Below are 16,243 nucleotides of genomic sequence, written 5' to 3' on the forward strand. Positions count from 1 at the left end.
AGTCCAGCAATGCATGTGCCTAGAGATTTGGCTGGGTACAAGAGTTTGATTAATATAATCAAGACACTCACCATCTCTTAGCCTTACTGTTGGCTTGAGTCACAGGAACACAGTGTGGAAAAGGTGGCCATTAGCAATTCTAGGCAGTCTTAGCAAAAAGAAAGCATTCTTCTCTCTTTATAGCTCTAGCAAAAATTCTAAGGTGGATTCCAGCCAATCTGGCTTGGATTACATGATCATCTTTAAATCAATTACAGTCATCATGGGATTGGGGTACTATAATTGGGAAGATTTGGATCATTTACTCACCCCTGGAAATTGGGATTGGGACCAGAACCACATGAGCTACAAATTGGGGAAGAGTAATTTTTCAAAGAGCTGGTGAGCAGATAAAAAAGAAGATGCCTTCTACATCTTTGATGCCCAGTATCTACATATACCATTCTTCCCACTTATACATTTTTTTTGTTTTGTTTTGTTTTTTTCATATTAAAGGGCAGAGGGGAGAGGGAAAGCAGAGGGAGAGATAATGCCAAGCAGGCTCCACACCCAGCATGGCGTTCAATGCAGGGCTCAATCTCACCATCCTGAGATCAAAACCAAGAGTTGCATGCCTAACCAACGGAGCTACCCAGGTGCCCCCAGTTTTTAAAATGCCTCTGGTAACAGAGTGCAGTCACCCACACAGCTGAAAATATACTCTCCCTTCTCCAAAAGAAGATAACCCAGTGTATTGATCAGTTATTGCTTGTAGCTCCAAGGCCAGGTTCTTGGAATAAAGTGCGTTCTTTTTAGTGAGGCTAAATATAAGTCTGAATCTCAGATAATCAGTATGGTTTTAGAAACAAAACAAAATAGCCACGATATTCATTCCATTTGGAGAAACGAGAATAGGATTTCCCAGCCCTGTAGCTGTGCACTTAAAACAAAAGTAGGCAATGGATATATGCCAGTTCCTCATAACAATATAAATCAACTTTTTAGGGATCCCTGGGTGGCGCAGCAGTTTAGCGCCTGTGTTCAGCCCAGGGCGCGATCCTGGAGACCCGGGATCGAGTCCCGCGTCGGGCTCCCGGTGCATGGAGCCTGCTTCTCCCTCTGCCTGTGTCTCTGCCTCTCTCTCTCTCTGTGTGACTATCATAAATAAATAAAAATTAAAAAAAAAAGATGTCAATATAAACCAACTTTTTAAATCATCTAACATTCCCACTCCTTGCCACAAACCTACACACACTGAAAAAGGGAGAATCTGAGATAGAGTCTCCGGAATACACACTGTATGGTACCAGGGAATATTTTGTTCTCTAGTGTATGTTGAATGCCAAGAGCATATAAGAATTCTAAATGAGTCAAATATATATACATGGAGTACCTAAAATGATACTTACCCAAAGGTGAGTATCAAATCATAGTCCTGTTACTACCTCCAAAATAATTTGAAATCTGAACTTCCCGATTTTTATGTAGGGACAAGTTTTCTAAGGGTCTTCAAATGGTTGCAAACTATTGTCTAGAACAGTGGTTATCTAACACATATAATAAACTATATATATTTAAATTGTATAATTTGATAATTTTTGACATATGTATAACTTGTTAAACCATCACTAAAATCAAGATAGTTAACACATCTATCAAATCCAAAAATTTCTGGGCGCCTGGATGACTCGGTTAAATGTCCGACTCTTGATTTGATCTCAGGTTCATGAGATTGAACTTTGTGTGGTCTCCATGCTCAGCACAGAATCTGCTTGAGATTCTTTCTCTTCCTCTCCTCCCTTCCGCCCCTCCCTCTGCTCATGGGCTCTCTCTCTCTCTCTCTCTCTAAGTAAATAAATAAAATCTTTTTAAAAATTCAAATTTTCTTTGTTCACTTTGTTCACTTTTTTCTTCCTTTCTGTCTCTCATGTTTCTCCCTTCCCCAGTCTAACACTGCTTTTTGTCACTAGGAGTTATCCAAATCTAAGGATTACATAATGGTCAAAATAGTTTACCTTAAAATTAAAAATTTAGTATAGCTTTGTGTGAATTTCAGTAAAATAAAAATAGACTTTGCAAATGATTTTGTAGGTTCTTTTAAGAGTGACTTCAAATATACTGTTAATATTATTTAAACAGTCTTTTAAGAGTGACTTCAAGCATACTGATAATGTTATTTAAATAAAGTCTTATTAAACAAGTCATTCAGAGAGTGTATGTTGTGTCAAGGAATTTTCATTGTTTTCATTGTTTCTGGATTTTCTTTGCTAGATTTTTAGGATGCTACATATTAATAGAATTCAGCTGTTCTATATTTACTACCAAAGAATATAGAATTGCAAAAGGGAAAATATATGAATAGCAATAATCATTTGCAAATATTCTCAATGATATCGTAATGAAAAAAAATTCACTTTTTATGGCTTTTTAGTTCCAAAACAGCACAAGAAAGTGAAAGAAAGCCAGATACCTAGATGAATTCCTTATTTTGCCTTTATTTTTCCAGAGGCTCATATTTTGTTTGTGGTTTTCCCAGAAGACAGAACAGTTACTTAATTTGCAGTTGCATGCTGCCCTGTGCTAAAGTTTCATTTCTATAGTTTCCTGGGAAAGTGAATTTATTACTCCTGCCCTGTCAAATATTTTATTTTTGGCATTAAATTTTACATGGATTATTCTCACTCAGAAAAGGTCATTTTAGTTCTTTTTTTTATTATTACTACTTTCTAACTTGGACTCCCCGTATTACTGAAATGGCATGTACTTCCACAAATGCTAAAGAACAAAATCTTATGTTTTTTGGACCCACATCTCAAACGCAATTCTCCCTTTATAGTACCTCTCTCCCTCTGACTGCATTCTTTCTCACTTGCATATGTTGCTATTCTATCTATAGAAGCTATGCTAGTTAAGTTTTATGGAGCAGTTTTTTTTTTTTGACAAAGAATAACTTTGAAACTGCAGAATTGGAAATAATTATTCAAACAATTCATTTTATTTATTTATTTATTTTATTTTTTTATGATAGTCACACAGAGAGAGAGAGAGAGAGAGAGAGAGAGAGGCAGAGACATAGGCAGAGGGAGAAGCAGGCCCCATGCACCGGGAGCCCGATGTGGGATTCGATCCCGGGTCTCCAGGATCGGGCCCTGGGCCAAAGGCAGGCGCCCAACCGCTGCGCCACCCAGGAATCCCCAAACAATTCATTTTTAATTTGGTCATCAATTGAAGCTGTCAGATCTTTATTGAATGTGCTGTATACAAGCATCAGACTAATTTTTGAAAAACTTTGCCCAACAAGCATCAGACTAGATTTTGAATAACTTTGCCCATTAGGAGTCCATAACTTATATGTTGCCCTATCTTGAATGATTTATTAATTTTATCTTGTTTTAATATGACTTTTAAAAATAAGAAATACATTCATTTCTACTTTGTTAAGACTTATAAACTACTTAAGAAGATAAGTTTAAGCCCTGTATTGTGTTCTTGCATATTTAAAGCATGATTGATATAAAAATCAATGACAATTTACGTAAGTTAAATGGCCTAAATGATGCTACTGTCTATAACAACAGAGTATTTTATTTTTTATTCCTAGATAGTTTATTTTTTTAATTATTACTTTTAAAAATTTAAGTTCTATATAGAGTATCATGTTAACAACAGAGTACTTTAAAGCTACTTTATAAAATATCAGGAAAGTTTGAATTTCCCAAAACGTACTTTAATTTCAGCCTGTTATTATAATTGAATATGTTACTACTTCCAGAACAATCTAAAATCTGAACTTCACTATTTTTTCTGGGGACATGTTCAATGAATAAATTCTATTTTCTCTCTAAAGGTCTTCAAATCATTGCAAACTGTGTCCTGCCCCATAGCAATGATTTTCTAAAACACCCAACACCAATTACCTTTTTTGTTGTTGCTACAACCTTATTCAGGTGTATTTGGCATAAATAAGTTATGTATATTTCAACTATGTGATTTCATATATTTTCACGTGTGTATAACCTATGAAAGCATTACCAAGATCAAGAGAGCAAACATATCTGTCAAAATCAATAATTTTCTGGTTTACCTTTGGTAATCCCTCCCTCTTACCTTCCTGCCCCCAATTTTTCCTGGGCTACCAGTGATCTACTTTTTGTAACTAAAGATTAATTTGCATTTGTCTAAAGTTTTTGTATAAATGAACTCATACAGTGTATACTTTTTTTTTCATCTGGGGTCTCTTACTTAGCATAATGTCTTCAAGATTCATCCAGGTTGTTTAATTTTTTGATATATGATAATTGGTTTATCCATTGGATTTATTTATTTGTGGATTGTTTATCCATTTACTATTTTTAACCATTTTTTAACTGGAAATATTATTTTTTTAATAGAAAACGGAGACTTTGTAACATTTATCAAAGAAATACTCAAGTGCTCTATATATGCCATGGAGCATCGTGTATTTACTCTAGGATATTCTAGCTTGCAAACTTCTAACTACTGCCAAAATAAGAATGACCATATTGTACTCTTATGATTTCCCAGGAAACTATTGGAATCTCTAGTACTTTGGTTCCCAGATTTTGCTTGAAAAAAATGCGTGTGAATTTGTTTCCAACCTTTAGTGATTAGAGAATAATAAAACAATGGTTTTACTTGAGGGAGTGCTGAGTCACTCTTCTCAGTGCTGTAAACAGATGTGAGGAGTCTAAAAACAGATGACACATTTTCACTTACTATTTTTAAAGCCACTTCACTTTTCTGCTTCTTGATAGAAATTAGTGATTAGTCTATTTCTATTAAGAAGGTATATAAAATCAGCATTCAAAATTTACCCGTGTTTCTTTACACTAATAATGAACTATCAGAAAGAGAAAATTAAGAAAACAATCTCATTTACAATTGCATCAAAAAGAATAAAATCTCTAGGAGTAAATTTAATCAAGGAGGTGAAAAACATGTACACTGAAAACTGTAAGACATTGATGAAAGAAATTGAAGAAGACACACATAAAATGGAGAGATATGTCATGCTCATGGATTGGAAGAATTAATATTGTTAAAATGTCCATACTACCCAAACCTATCTACAGATTCAGTGCAAACTCTAATTCTAATAGTGTTTTTCACAGAAAAAAGAACAAATAGTCCTAAAACGTGTATAACCACAAGTGACCTTGAAATGCCAAAGCAATCTGAAGAAAGAAGAACAAAGATGGAGGCAGGCATCACACTTCTAGATTTCAAACTATATTACAAAGCTATAATAATCAAAACAGTATGATATTAGTGTTAAAACCAGAGACATAGATCAGTGGAACAGAAGTCCCAGAAATAAACCCACCTATGTGCAATCTATGACAAAGGAGACAAGAATATACAACACATTCAATATTCATCCAAGTTGCCACATCCAGGTTGTTTCATTTTCCAATATGCCAAAATTAGTTTATCCATTGGGTTTATTTGTAGATTGTCTATCCATTTACCATTTTTTAACGGGAGGACTAAAAATTTGGTAGATAAGAGAGACTTTCTAACTCTTATCAAAGAAATATGAAAGTGCTCAATGTATGTCATAGAATATCACATACTTAGTCTATTAGACACTCTAGTTTCCAAACTTCTAACTCTTGCCAAAAGTTATTAAGGGAGTGGATCTTAAAAGTTCTCATCATAAGATAAAAAAAAGAAAATAAAACCATTTGTAGTGATAGATTTAACTAGACATTGTGGTAAGCATTTCACAATATATATGCATGTAAATGAATGTGTTTTACAGCTGATATTAATATAATGTTGTATGTCAGTTATATCTCAGCCTAAAATAAAGGCACCAGAAAGGAGGCTACTCTTTCTTCTCCTCACTAAGATGTATTTTTAATTGTGAAGTGATGACTTAACTGAGATAATGAAATAATGAAACATACTGTGGAGAAACCATTTTGACTTTTCAAAGGTTTCCAAATTATTTCAAACTAAAACAGATAATTAAAGCATCTTTATCAGATTTTTGTTTTTAATTTTTTTCCTGTATAGTTTCATGCCAACATAATATTTTAATGGAAATTATACTCTGAGTGATGTACTTTTTTTTTTTAATTTTTATTTATTTATGATAGTCACAGAGAGAGAGAGAGAGGCAGAGACACAGGTAGAGGGAGAAGCAGGCTCCATGCACCGGGAGCCTGACGTGGGATTCGATCCCGGGTCTCCAGGATCGCGCCCTGGGCCAAAGGCAGGCGCCAAACCGCTGCGCCACTCAGGGATCCCTGAGTGATGTACTTTTTATCTTTCAATCAGTAAGTTCTTTGAAATGTTGTTTCTTGGTAAGGACAACCATGTCTTGTCATTTGATTTACATTTTGAATGGTAAATCTGAGAGGTTAAAAAAATTCTTTTATATACATGTTATCATTAAAGTTCAGTTGAGCCAGTTAATTCTAATTTTTGTATTTTAAAATCTGTTGTTTAAAAGGTAAGACCTTTACTTGGTAGTAACCCAGATAGGAACTTTTAACATAATAAAAATGTTCTGTGGTTAAGTTTCTAAAGTGTCCTATTTGAGAAGAAAATATAATTTTTTTCTCCTTTTAATAGCTGTACTGATGTGTTTCTGAGCTTTCAAATAAAGTTTTAATTTTAAAAATTCAACTGATATGACTATAAGATCAGATTATCAATATCTTTTTTAAAAAGTTTTTATTTAAGTTTCAGTTAACATAATAGTATAATACTAGTTCCAGGTGTACAGTATAGTCATTTAGCACTTCCATACATCACCCGGTGCTCATCACAGCAAGTGCACTTCTTAATCCCCATCACTTATTTTCCTCTCCCGTCTCCCCTAGATTAGCCATCACTGTGATCTCTATAGTTAAGAGTCTATTTCTTGGTTTGCCCCTTCTCTCTTTTATTTTCCCTTTGCTTGTTTGTTTCTTAGATTTCACATATTAGCAAAATCATATGGTATTTGTCTTTCTCTGACTGACCTATTTTGCTTAGCATAATACTCTCTAGCTACATCTATGTCATTGCAGATTTCAAGATTTCATTTTTTTTGTATGGCTGAGTAATATTCCATTGTGTGTATATGTGTGCGAGTGTACCTCACTTCTTTTCCTTTAATTAGTAGATGGACTTTTGGGCTATTTCCACATCTGGTTATTGTAGATAATGCCACTGTAAACATTGGGATGCATGTGTCCCTTTGATTTAGTATTTTTGTATTCTTTGGATAAATACCTGGAAGTATGATTGCTGGATCATAGGGTAGTTCTATTTTTAACTTTTTGTGGAACCTCCATACTCTTTTACAAAGCTGCTTGGCCAGTTTGCATTTCCATCAACAATGCAAGAAGGCTCCTTTTTCTCCGCATTATTACCAACCCCTGTTGTTTCATGTGTTGTTGATTTTAGCCATTCTGATAGGTGAGTGCTTTTCCTCTATGATCAGGAACAAGTCAGGATGTCAACTCTCACCACTCTTACTTGGTTTGGTACTGGAAGTCCTAGCCACAGCAACCAGATAACAAAAAGAAATAAAAGGCTTCTGAATTATTGACATCTTGTTGTCTCTAATTCCCCTAGTCTTTGGCACTTTATGTCTTTTTAATATTGCTTTACTATTATTTTAATGTCTAAGAAGGAACAGATATTCATGCATATACTTAATATTCCATGTTTACCCAGAAGTCACATCAATAAACTTTTTCTTGCTGTCTTATTGAAAAATAAAACACAGATGCAGAACTATATAAAACAAATGTGTATCACAAGCAGTTGTAACACAGACACTATTTTAACTGCTACACAGGTCAGGATAGAACTGCCAGTTATCCCCAGAAGCTTTTTTGAATCACAACCCAACCACAAACCTTTCTCTCTCCCAAAACTTGGCAGTGCTTTTTTCTTTTATGGTTTGTCATTCACGTGTGCATCTTTTAAAACTATGATGTAAGCTTATCTTATTAATATGTCATTCAGTGTACAAGCTTTCTTTCCATTCCCTTTTCCCCCCTTATAATTTAGCTGTTAAAGATCCCCCATCATGTGACCTGGATAGTCACTTACAGAGGCCTGGCCACATTCATTTTTTGTTTGTTTTTGGTGAGACTATAGGCGATACTGTGTTCTTTCATCAGAAAGCACATGATGTCCAGTTATCTCTCTCTTTTTTTTATGGTGTTAGTAACAGCTGATTACTCATCTGCCCAGATGTATTAGATTTAGGGGATTGCAAAATAGAGACATGTTTGCTGTATCATTCCTTTTTTATTTGTTAGCTGAATACATCTCCTCATCTACTATTTGGTTAGTAGTGGCACAGTATATATGGGAAAAGTAGAATAAATGCCTGATTCTTCACCTATCTAAACCAGTTTTCAAAATAAGGAGTTAACTTCCTTTCATCCTCTATAAGTGGACAGTTCTTTAATTGTTGTATCATTACCAACTTATGAATTTAAACATATTTGATATGTTTCAATCCATTGTAATTCTTGTTCTTACTGAAGTTCATATTATCCCATATCTACCCAATGTTATCTTCTTCAATCCCCCCTCAGTTTTTTTAATATAACCTTAGATTTGACACTTTTTATAGTCTTCTTGCTTTCTAGAATGACAGGGTGTTTCAGGCTCTTCTGCAGGATGGACAGGAACTATGAATTTATCCATGAGGATGCTCTGAACCAGTGGTTGTAAACCAGTACCCAAGCCCAAAAGTAGCTACCAGACATGTTTTTTTCCCCCCAAAGGAAACAAGTCAGTCACTCAACAATGACAGCAAAAACAAAACAAATCTTTTAGCACTTACTATGTGCCAGATGTTATACTAGTTGTCCAAAATATTATAGTTCGTAAGACATAAAACTGCCTTCAAGAAGCTTCCAATCTGTTGAAGAAAATAATATAGCACTACATTGAATGACCTTGTAGGACTCTAGGATGGTGTGAGATTTCTTAGAAGAGACCTCAGTAATGGTTTGGGGATCAAAAAAAGATTTGGAAGCAAAATATTATTCAATTTTTTTGGTTTGTCTTTTTTTTTCTCTTTATGTTCATTTGTTTTGTTTCTTAAATTCCACATATAAGTGAAATCATATGATAATTGTCTCTCTGGCTGGCATTTCCCTTAGCATAATACTCTGTAGCTGCGACCATGTCATTGCAAATGGCAAGATTTCATTTCTTTTATGGCTGAGCACTATTCCATGCCACATCTTAATCTATTCATCAGTTGATGATCCATCAGTTGATGGATATTTGGGCTTCTTCCATAATTTGACTATAGAGAACAAACTGATGGTTACTGGAGGGGAGGTTGGCAGGGGGGATGGATTAAACAGGTGGTGAGTATTAAGGAGGACACTTGGGATGAGCACTGGGTCTTGAATGTAAGTGATGAATCATTGAATTCTACACCTAAAATTAGTATTGCACTGTATGTTAACTAGCTGAAATTTAAATAAAAACGTGGAAAAAATGTTACTCAATTTTATAACAGAAGTCTTCCAGGTGAAGAAAGATGAGGGAAAATTATTTAGAGAAAGCATAAGTGAACCTGATTTCCTTTAATTAGAAAAGCAATCAACAAGTCTGTATTAAACATATTCTATTCCCAATCTTAAATCTGGTCCTGTGACCAGTTTTTCTGTTATCATTGACTTTTCTCTTGCCACAGATGTCCCTAAGTAATATTTTTCTCCATAGAATACACATTTTTTAAAAGATTTTATTTATTTATTCATGAGAGATACAGAGAGAGAGAGAGAGAGAGAGAGAGAGAGGCAGAGATATAGGCAGAGAGAGAAGCAGGCTCCGTGCAGGGACATCCTGAGCCGAAGGCAGATGCTTAAGTGCTGAGTCACCCAGGCACCCCTAGAATACACATTTTAAATCAGAATCAAGGCATTTATGTCCTGATCTTGATTGGATGAGTTAGTATTACTCTCTTTTGATTTATCTTCCCAGGGTGAGTATTCTAAAATCAACCTTGTGATTCGAGGTTACTTGTGGACATTTTTATTACCATCATATTTACTTCTTCACTGAACTACTTTTTCTAGCTCAAAATCATATTTACTTGCAACTTTTACTTTTTAAGATGCTGATTCTTGGGGACTCCTGGGTGGCTCATTCTGTTAAGCATCTGACTGACTCAGGTCATGATCTCAGGGTCCTGGGATTGAGCCCCACATTGGGCTCCATGCTCAGCAGGGAGTTTGCTTCTCCCTTTGCCTTTCCCCCTGCTCATTCTTTCTCTCTCAAATATATCAAATAAAATCTTTTAAAAAAATTATGCTGATTCTTATACTTGTCTTGCCTTCTCTTCCTTTGCCCAAATCAGCAGGAAGTATTGAAACAGCTTTATCTGTGACAAAATCAATAGAGGTAAAACTACACTTACGAGCTTATTCTCATTCTTGAAACTGATCATGATGAATCACATTCTAATTCATTATTTTAGCAAGAACATTGATTGATCTAACCATTTTAGAGCAACACTCTAGACTTTTCCCCAGCACAGTTTTATTTAACACTACAGCCCCTTTCTATTTCTTGAGTCAACTATTTTAGTTAAAATATAATTTCCAAAAACTAAAAAATTGTGATTCTCAGGCAAATATAAAGTAAACATGGGTGGAAAATTTTTTTGAACTCATTAATGATGAAACCAATACGATGCTAAGATGAATTTGAGAGAATTTGAAGAACCAGGTATTTATTAACGATTAAATATGGGAATGTTAGATTAAGATGATTGTTAGATACACAACTGATTAATATCCTGTATACCAACTTATAACCTTTAATAACCTTTATGGTTATTTTTTTCACAAGACAGAAGTTATTTGCATTTCTACCTAACAAAAATCTATAAGTTAACATGTAGTTAGTAAACAGTGAATTTAACATTACATTCACCTAATCCTTGGGTGTCATTGAAAGGACCTATTATGAACCTTTTGCAATGTTGTAGATGGTTTTGGAATGAGACTTTGGTTCTCTTAGACTGAATTAGAGAATATTCTTTGGGTCTGAAGATTGTTTCTGAATAGCTAGTGAAGTTCTGCTTTAGTATACTTTGTCAATTTTGTATTCCAGTGTTAAAACAACTGCCTAATAATTCACCTTTAATATTGAGTTTTTGAGCAGTAAAAATTACTTTAACCTGGCATGAGAGAATGGCAAAGGAAATTTTCATATGTTTAACAGATATACAGTAATAGCTATTGAGTAAACTCTATATTTTTGTGTTCCCTAGGGTTTTCCAGGAGATATTGGGATTCCTGGACAGAATGGCCCTGAAGGATTAAAGGTAAAAAAAAAAAAAAAAGAAAGAAAGAAAGAAAGAAAAAAAGAGAAAAAAGCATTATATTTAGAGGTTTTTTTTTAATCTCAAATATCAATGAATCGGTAAAAAAAACTACTTTAAGAATATCAGTACATGTCTGGATATTTTTGAGCTATCTCAGGTGCATTTAATGAACTGTTCAGCGTATTTCAAGATAATCAGGAAGCAGCTTGCATGTTTGGTTGTTCTTTTGGCACCCTTTATTTAGTTAGAGTATATTATCCAACTTCTTGGTTCAGGTCATTGACAATGATTTTCCTTCTTCTGTACAGACATAGATTAGAGAGATAATATTTAAAAAAAACATAAATCACTGAAAAAAGGATTTCTTGGAAGAGATGAAAAAAATCTAAAAAGCCACAATCTACGATAAATGGATGAGAGTTTTCTGGCTGCTGAAACCCTTTAGGATCCATAAAATATCCTCTGATTAAAATATAAGAAAGCCTATAGTATCCTAGAAATTATATATAGCACAAAATAACTGAAGAAACCTAAGCATTTTTAACTTCCTTTACTGTTGTCACATATATATTACTAGAAATTTACAAAATTTTAGTTCTTTTTTATTTATTGAAGTATAATTGTAATATCTTATTCTGTTAGCATAGTTACTATCTGTCATCATATAAAGTTATTGAAATATTATTGACTTTATTCTCTGTTCTGTACATGATCTTCCTATGACCTGCTCGCTGATTTTCTAACTGGAAGTTTATATCTCTTAAGCCCTTCACCTATTTTGCCTCCCTGCCCTGACCCCTCTCCTCTGTGGTAATCAACAGTTTGTGCAACTGTTTCTGTTTTATTTGTTCATTTTTAGTTTTTAGATTCTACATACAAGTGGAATCATGTGATATTTATCTTTGACTTATTTCACATAGTATAATATCCTCTAGTTCCATGCATGTTGTCACAAATAGCAAGATTACAAAAAAAAAAAAAATAGGAAGATTTCATTCTTTTTTATGATGGAATAATGTTCCGTTGTATATGTCTATCGCATCTTTTTTTCCACTCATCTATCAATGGACACTTCCATATTTGCTTCCATATTTGACTATTGCAGGTAATGCTGCAATGAATATAGGGGTGCATATCTCTCAGTTGGTGTTTTGATTTTGTTTGGATAAATACCCAGAAGTGGAATTATTGGATCATATGATAGTTCTCTTTTGATTTTTTTTTTTACGATTTTATTTATTATTCATGAGAGACGCACAGAGAGAGAGAGAGAGGCAGAAACACAGGCAGAGGGAGAAGCAGGCTCCATGCAGGGAGCCAGCCCAACGTGGAACTCAATCCCGGGACCCCAGGATCACGCCCTGGGCTGAAGGTGGCGCTAAACCGCTGAGCCACCCGGGCTGCCCCTTTTGATTTTTTTGAGGAAATTCCATACTGTTTTCCAAAATGGCTGTAGTAATTTACATTCTTATCAACGCTGTGCAGGGATTTTATTATTTTTGTCTTTAAATCTTTATGCTAACTTTTTAAGTGGCTGATCTACTCCTTTACCGTATATATTTGCTTTTACCAGTGGGATTTTTTTCTTTCATATATTTTCTTTTGTTTTTAAGATTTTTAAATTTATTTATTCATGAGAGACACAGAGAGAGAGAAAGGCAGAGATATAGACAGAGGGAGAAGCAGGCTCCATGCAGGGAGCCTGATGTGGGACTCTATCCCAGGACTCTAGGATCATGCCCTGGGCTGAAGACAGCGCTAAACCGCTAAGCCACTGGGGCTGCCCTCATATATTTTATTTCTAATTCTGGGCTTTTCTTTTTCAAGATTCTTTAACTTTTTTTGTAAGATTAGTTTAGTGGCGATGAACTTCCTTAGTTTCCTTGTCTGGGAAACTCTTCATCTGTTCTCTAATTCTGAATGATAGCCTTGCTGGGTAGAGTATTCTTGGGTATAAATTTTTCCCTTTCAGCACTTTCAATATATCCTGCTACTCTCTTCTGACCTCCAGAGTCTCTGCTGAAAAATTAGCTGACAGTCTTATGGTATTTCCCTTGTACATGATTTTTTTTTTCTTTTGCTGACTGCTTTTCTTTCTTTCTTTCTTTCTTTCTTTCTTTCTTTCTTTCTTTCTTTCTTTCTTCTTTCTTTCTTTCTTTCTTTCTTTCTCTTTTCCTTCTTTTCTTTCTTTCTTTTTTCTTTTCTTTTCTTTTCTTTCTTTCTTTCTTTCTTTCTTTCTTTCTTTCTTTCTTTTCGTCCTTCCTCCCTCTCTCCCTCCCTCCCTTTTTCTTTTTTCTTTCCTCATTTCTCACTCTCTTTTGAAACTGAGAGAGTATGTGTGAGCTGGGAGTAGTGGGGGCAGAGGAAGAGGAAGAGAAAGAGTCCCAAGCAGGCTACACACCCAGCACAGAGCCTGATATGGGGCTTAATTTCACAACCCTGGGATTAGGACCTGAGCTGAAGTCAAGAATTGAATGCTTAACTGACTGAGCCATGCATGTACCCTCTCTTACTGCCTTTAAGATTCTGTCTTTAACTTTTGCCATTTTGATTATAATATTTTTAACTAAAATATGTGTGGGTTCATTCTTTAGGGACTCTTATTGCTTCCTGGACTTGGATGTCTGGCAGCTTTGATGGTCGTGGGTCAGGAGGGTTCTGGGAAGCACTGTACTTTAGCCGTATTAACAGGACATTAGAGCTGGAGTAGGACCAGGAGGGTTTCTGGGCATGCTGTGTGAGGGGTTGCTTTGGTTAGACAGATGGAGTGGGCACAGGCTGGGGTAGGGGGAGGCCCAGGTTGTCCTGTGCCAGTCCCAACTTGTTGCGTGGTTGTATCAGGTACAGGCTATGTAGTCCCATAGCATGTCATGTTGGGGCTGACTTGATGGGGTGGCTGGGGCTGATATAGGCACAGGCTAGGGGGTTCCCAGGCAAACTACCAGGACCCGTTTGATGGGATTGCTAGATCAGACAAATGCTGCAGGGTCCCAGAGCATGCTGTGCCAAGGCTATATGAATAGGACAGTTGGAACTGAGGTGGGCACAGCTGTGGGGGCCTCAGGCATGCTGTACTGGGGCCATATTTTGGGGACAACTGAAGCTGAGGTGGGCAAGGACACCAGGAGCTCTGAGATGGCACTAGCAGATTAGCTAGAGCACCTGTACCCTACCCTATCTGTGCCATCAAAGTGGAAGGATAACATAAAACATGGTGCTCACCAGCTCTTGATTTTGGGGAGAGTTCCAGCAATTTCCTACCCATTTGGCAGTCACTCTAGGATTAGTAAATTAATTTCCTTCACTTATAGTCTAGTTTCCCTTTAAACCACTGCTCTTCTTCTGTGCCTCATAGTGGGCAATATCTGAATGTGAACTCCTCAGTAGTATCTCTCCCTGCTGCAGGTTACCACAATGGGAGTGGAGTTCCCACTGTTACCTTTCCTTTATCTCTCCCACCCTGATGTGTGCAGTCCTTTATCTTTTGTTGTATAGAAGTTGTTCAATGAACCTTCAGTTTTTCTTGAGAAGACTTATTCTATATGTAGTCATAAATTTGCTGTGTGCATGGGAGGAGGTGAGTTCAAGGTTGTTGTTTTTTTTTCCCACTGTTTTGGATTGCCTCTCCACTAAGTTTAAATATCAAGGTTTCAATATGCAGACTCACATAGAATGAGCATTATAAACAAATCAAGTATTGTTAATAAAGACATGAAAGGATGAAATAGCCTGAAGTTTAGAGAATAGACAGGTTATGAAGTACAATATAGCTGCTGTAGAAGGTTAGTTTGAGTGTAGAAGAAGTGATAGATGGAGCTTTAATAATAGCTATATTTGTTAGTCTACTATAGTGACAAATACTGTATGTGGCACTATAATAGATGTCTTACACACATCTCACTTAATCTTTACAACATTATGGGGTAGGTATTACCCCCATTTTACAGATGGTTAAGTAATGCCTTACCGTCATATAACTGTCAAGTGACTTAGGATTTCAACCCAGACATGATTTTAAAGTCTGAGTTCTTAACCACTTAGCTTTGGGATGAAATTGTGGAAAATATTCAATACCATGCTAAATAAAGTGTTTCTACTTTATCTATGGGCATCATGAAGCAATCATAGATATTTAAGTAGTAAAGTATCCTAGGTGATTTACATTTAAAAAGGTACATTTGTTCAGTATGGAGGATGGTTTAAACAGGGGGGGGGGACTGAAGAGAAGTAGATAAACTAGAAAAAGATAGAAAAGAATTTTAAAAATCTGAAATAGAACATTCAATCAGCAAATATTTATTGACTACATCTTATATGACAGTCATTGTGCTAGATGCTAGACTATCGACAAAGATAAAATGCGTTGATCCCTACTTTCAAAAAACTTATAATATAGAAAAAGCTATGCAAGAAAACTTTATAATGACCATATGAATTATATAAAGTATGTAACACTGTGCAAATAATGGGATAGGGAATTCAGATTATGTTTTGCTGAGAAGGTAGCGCTTGAGCTGACTTGACAAATGAATAGGAATTTGCATATAGACAAGGGAGATGTATGGCATTCAGGAAAAGGAAACTTGTGAGAGGATGAAAGTGCAGTATGTGGAACATATTTACACTAAAAATTATTCATTGTTTATATGAAATTCAAACTTAACTGGACATCCTGTATTTTATCTGGCAACCCTATTGGCCACTTACAAACTTTCCGTATATATATATATGGAAAGCAATATTTCTCCCCTCTTTTCTGTCTCCATAGAAGAAATATTTTTCCTCTTCCTCAGTATTCAAGTTCCATACACGTTTTACATCAAAACTTCTCTACCTCCTGCACAACCTCATGCCATCAATTGTCACCTTTATGCTGATCTCTCCCTTGAATCAAAATTTCCCCTTTGCCATTAAAACCCGTTTTCACTGCCAGTGTTGTAG

The 16,243-nt window shown here is 35.4% G+C and overlaps 1 protein-coding gene across 13 annotated transcripts in view; it reads left to right on the top strand.

The window, feature by feature from the left end:
• Positions 1-16,243, top strand: part of COL24A1 (collagen type XXIV alpha 1 chain) — a 387,560-nt gene that overhangs the window by 120,174 nt on the left and 251,143 nt on the right. For all 13 annotated transcript variants that reach the window (XM_072754694.1, XM_072754691.1, XM_072754695.1 and 10 more), the window contains one exon: positions 11,249-11,302. In XM_072754694.1, the coding sequence (XP_072610795.1) occupies positions 11,249-11,302 (54 nt within the window). The remainder of the gene's footprint in view (positions 1-11,248; positions 11,303-16,243) is intronic.

The sequence above is a fragment of the Vulpes vulpes genome, chromosome 3 (genome assembly GCF_048418805.1).
Source record: "Vulpes vulpes isolate BD-2025 chromosome 3, VulVul3, whole genome shotgun sequence".
NCBI lineage: Eukaryota > Metazoa > Chordata > Mammalia > Carnivora > Canidae > Vulpes > Vulpes vulpes.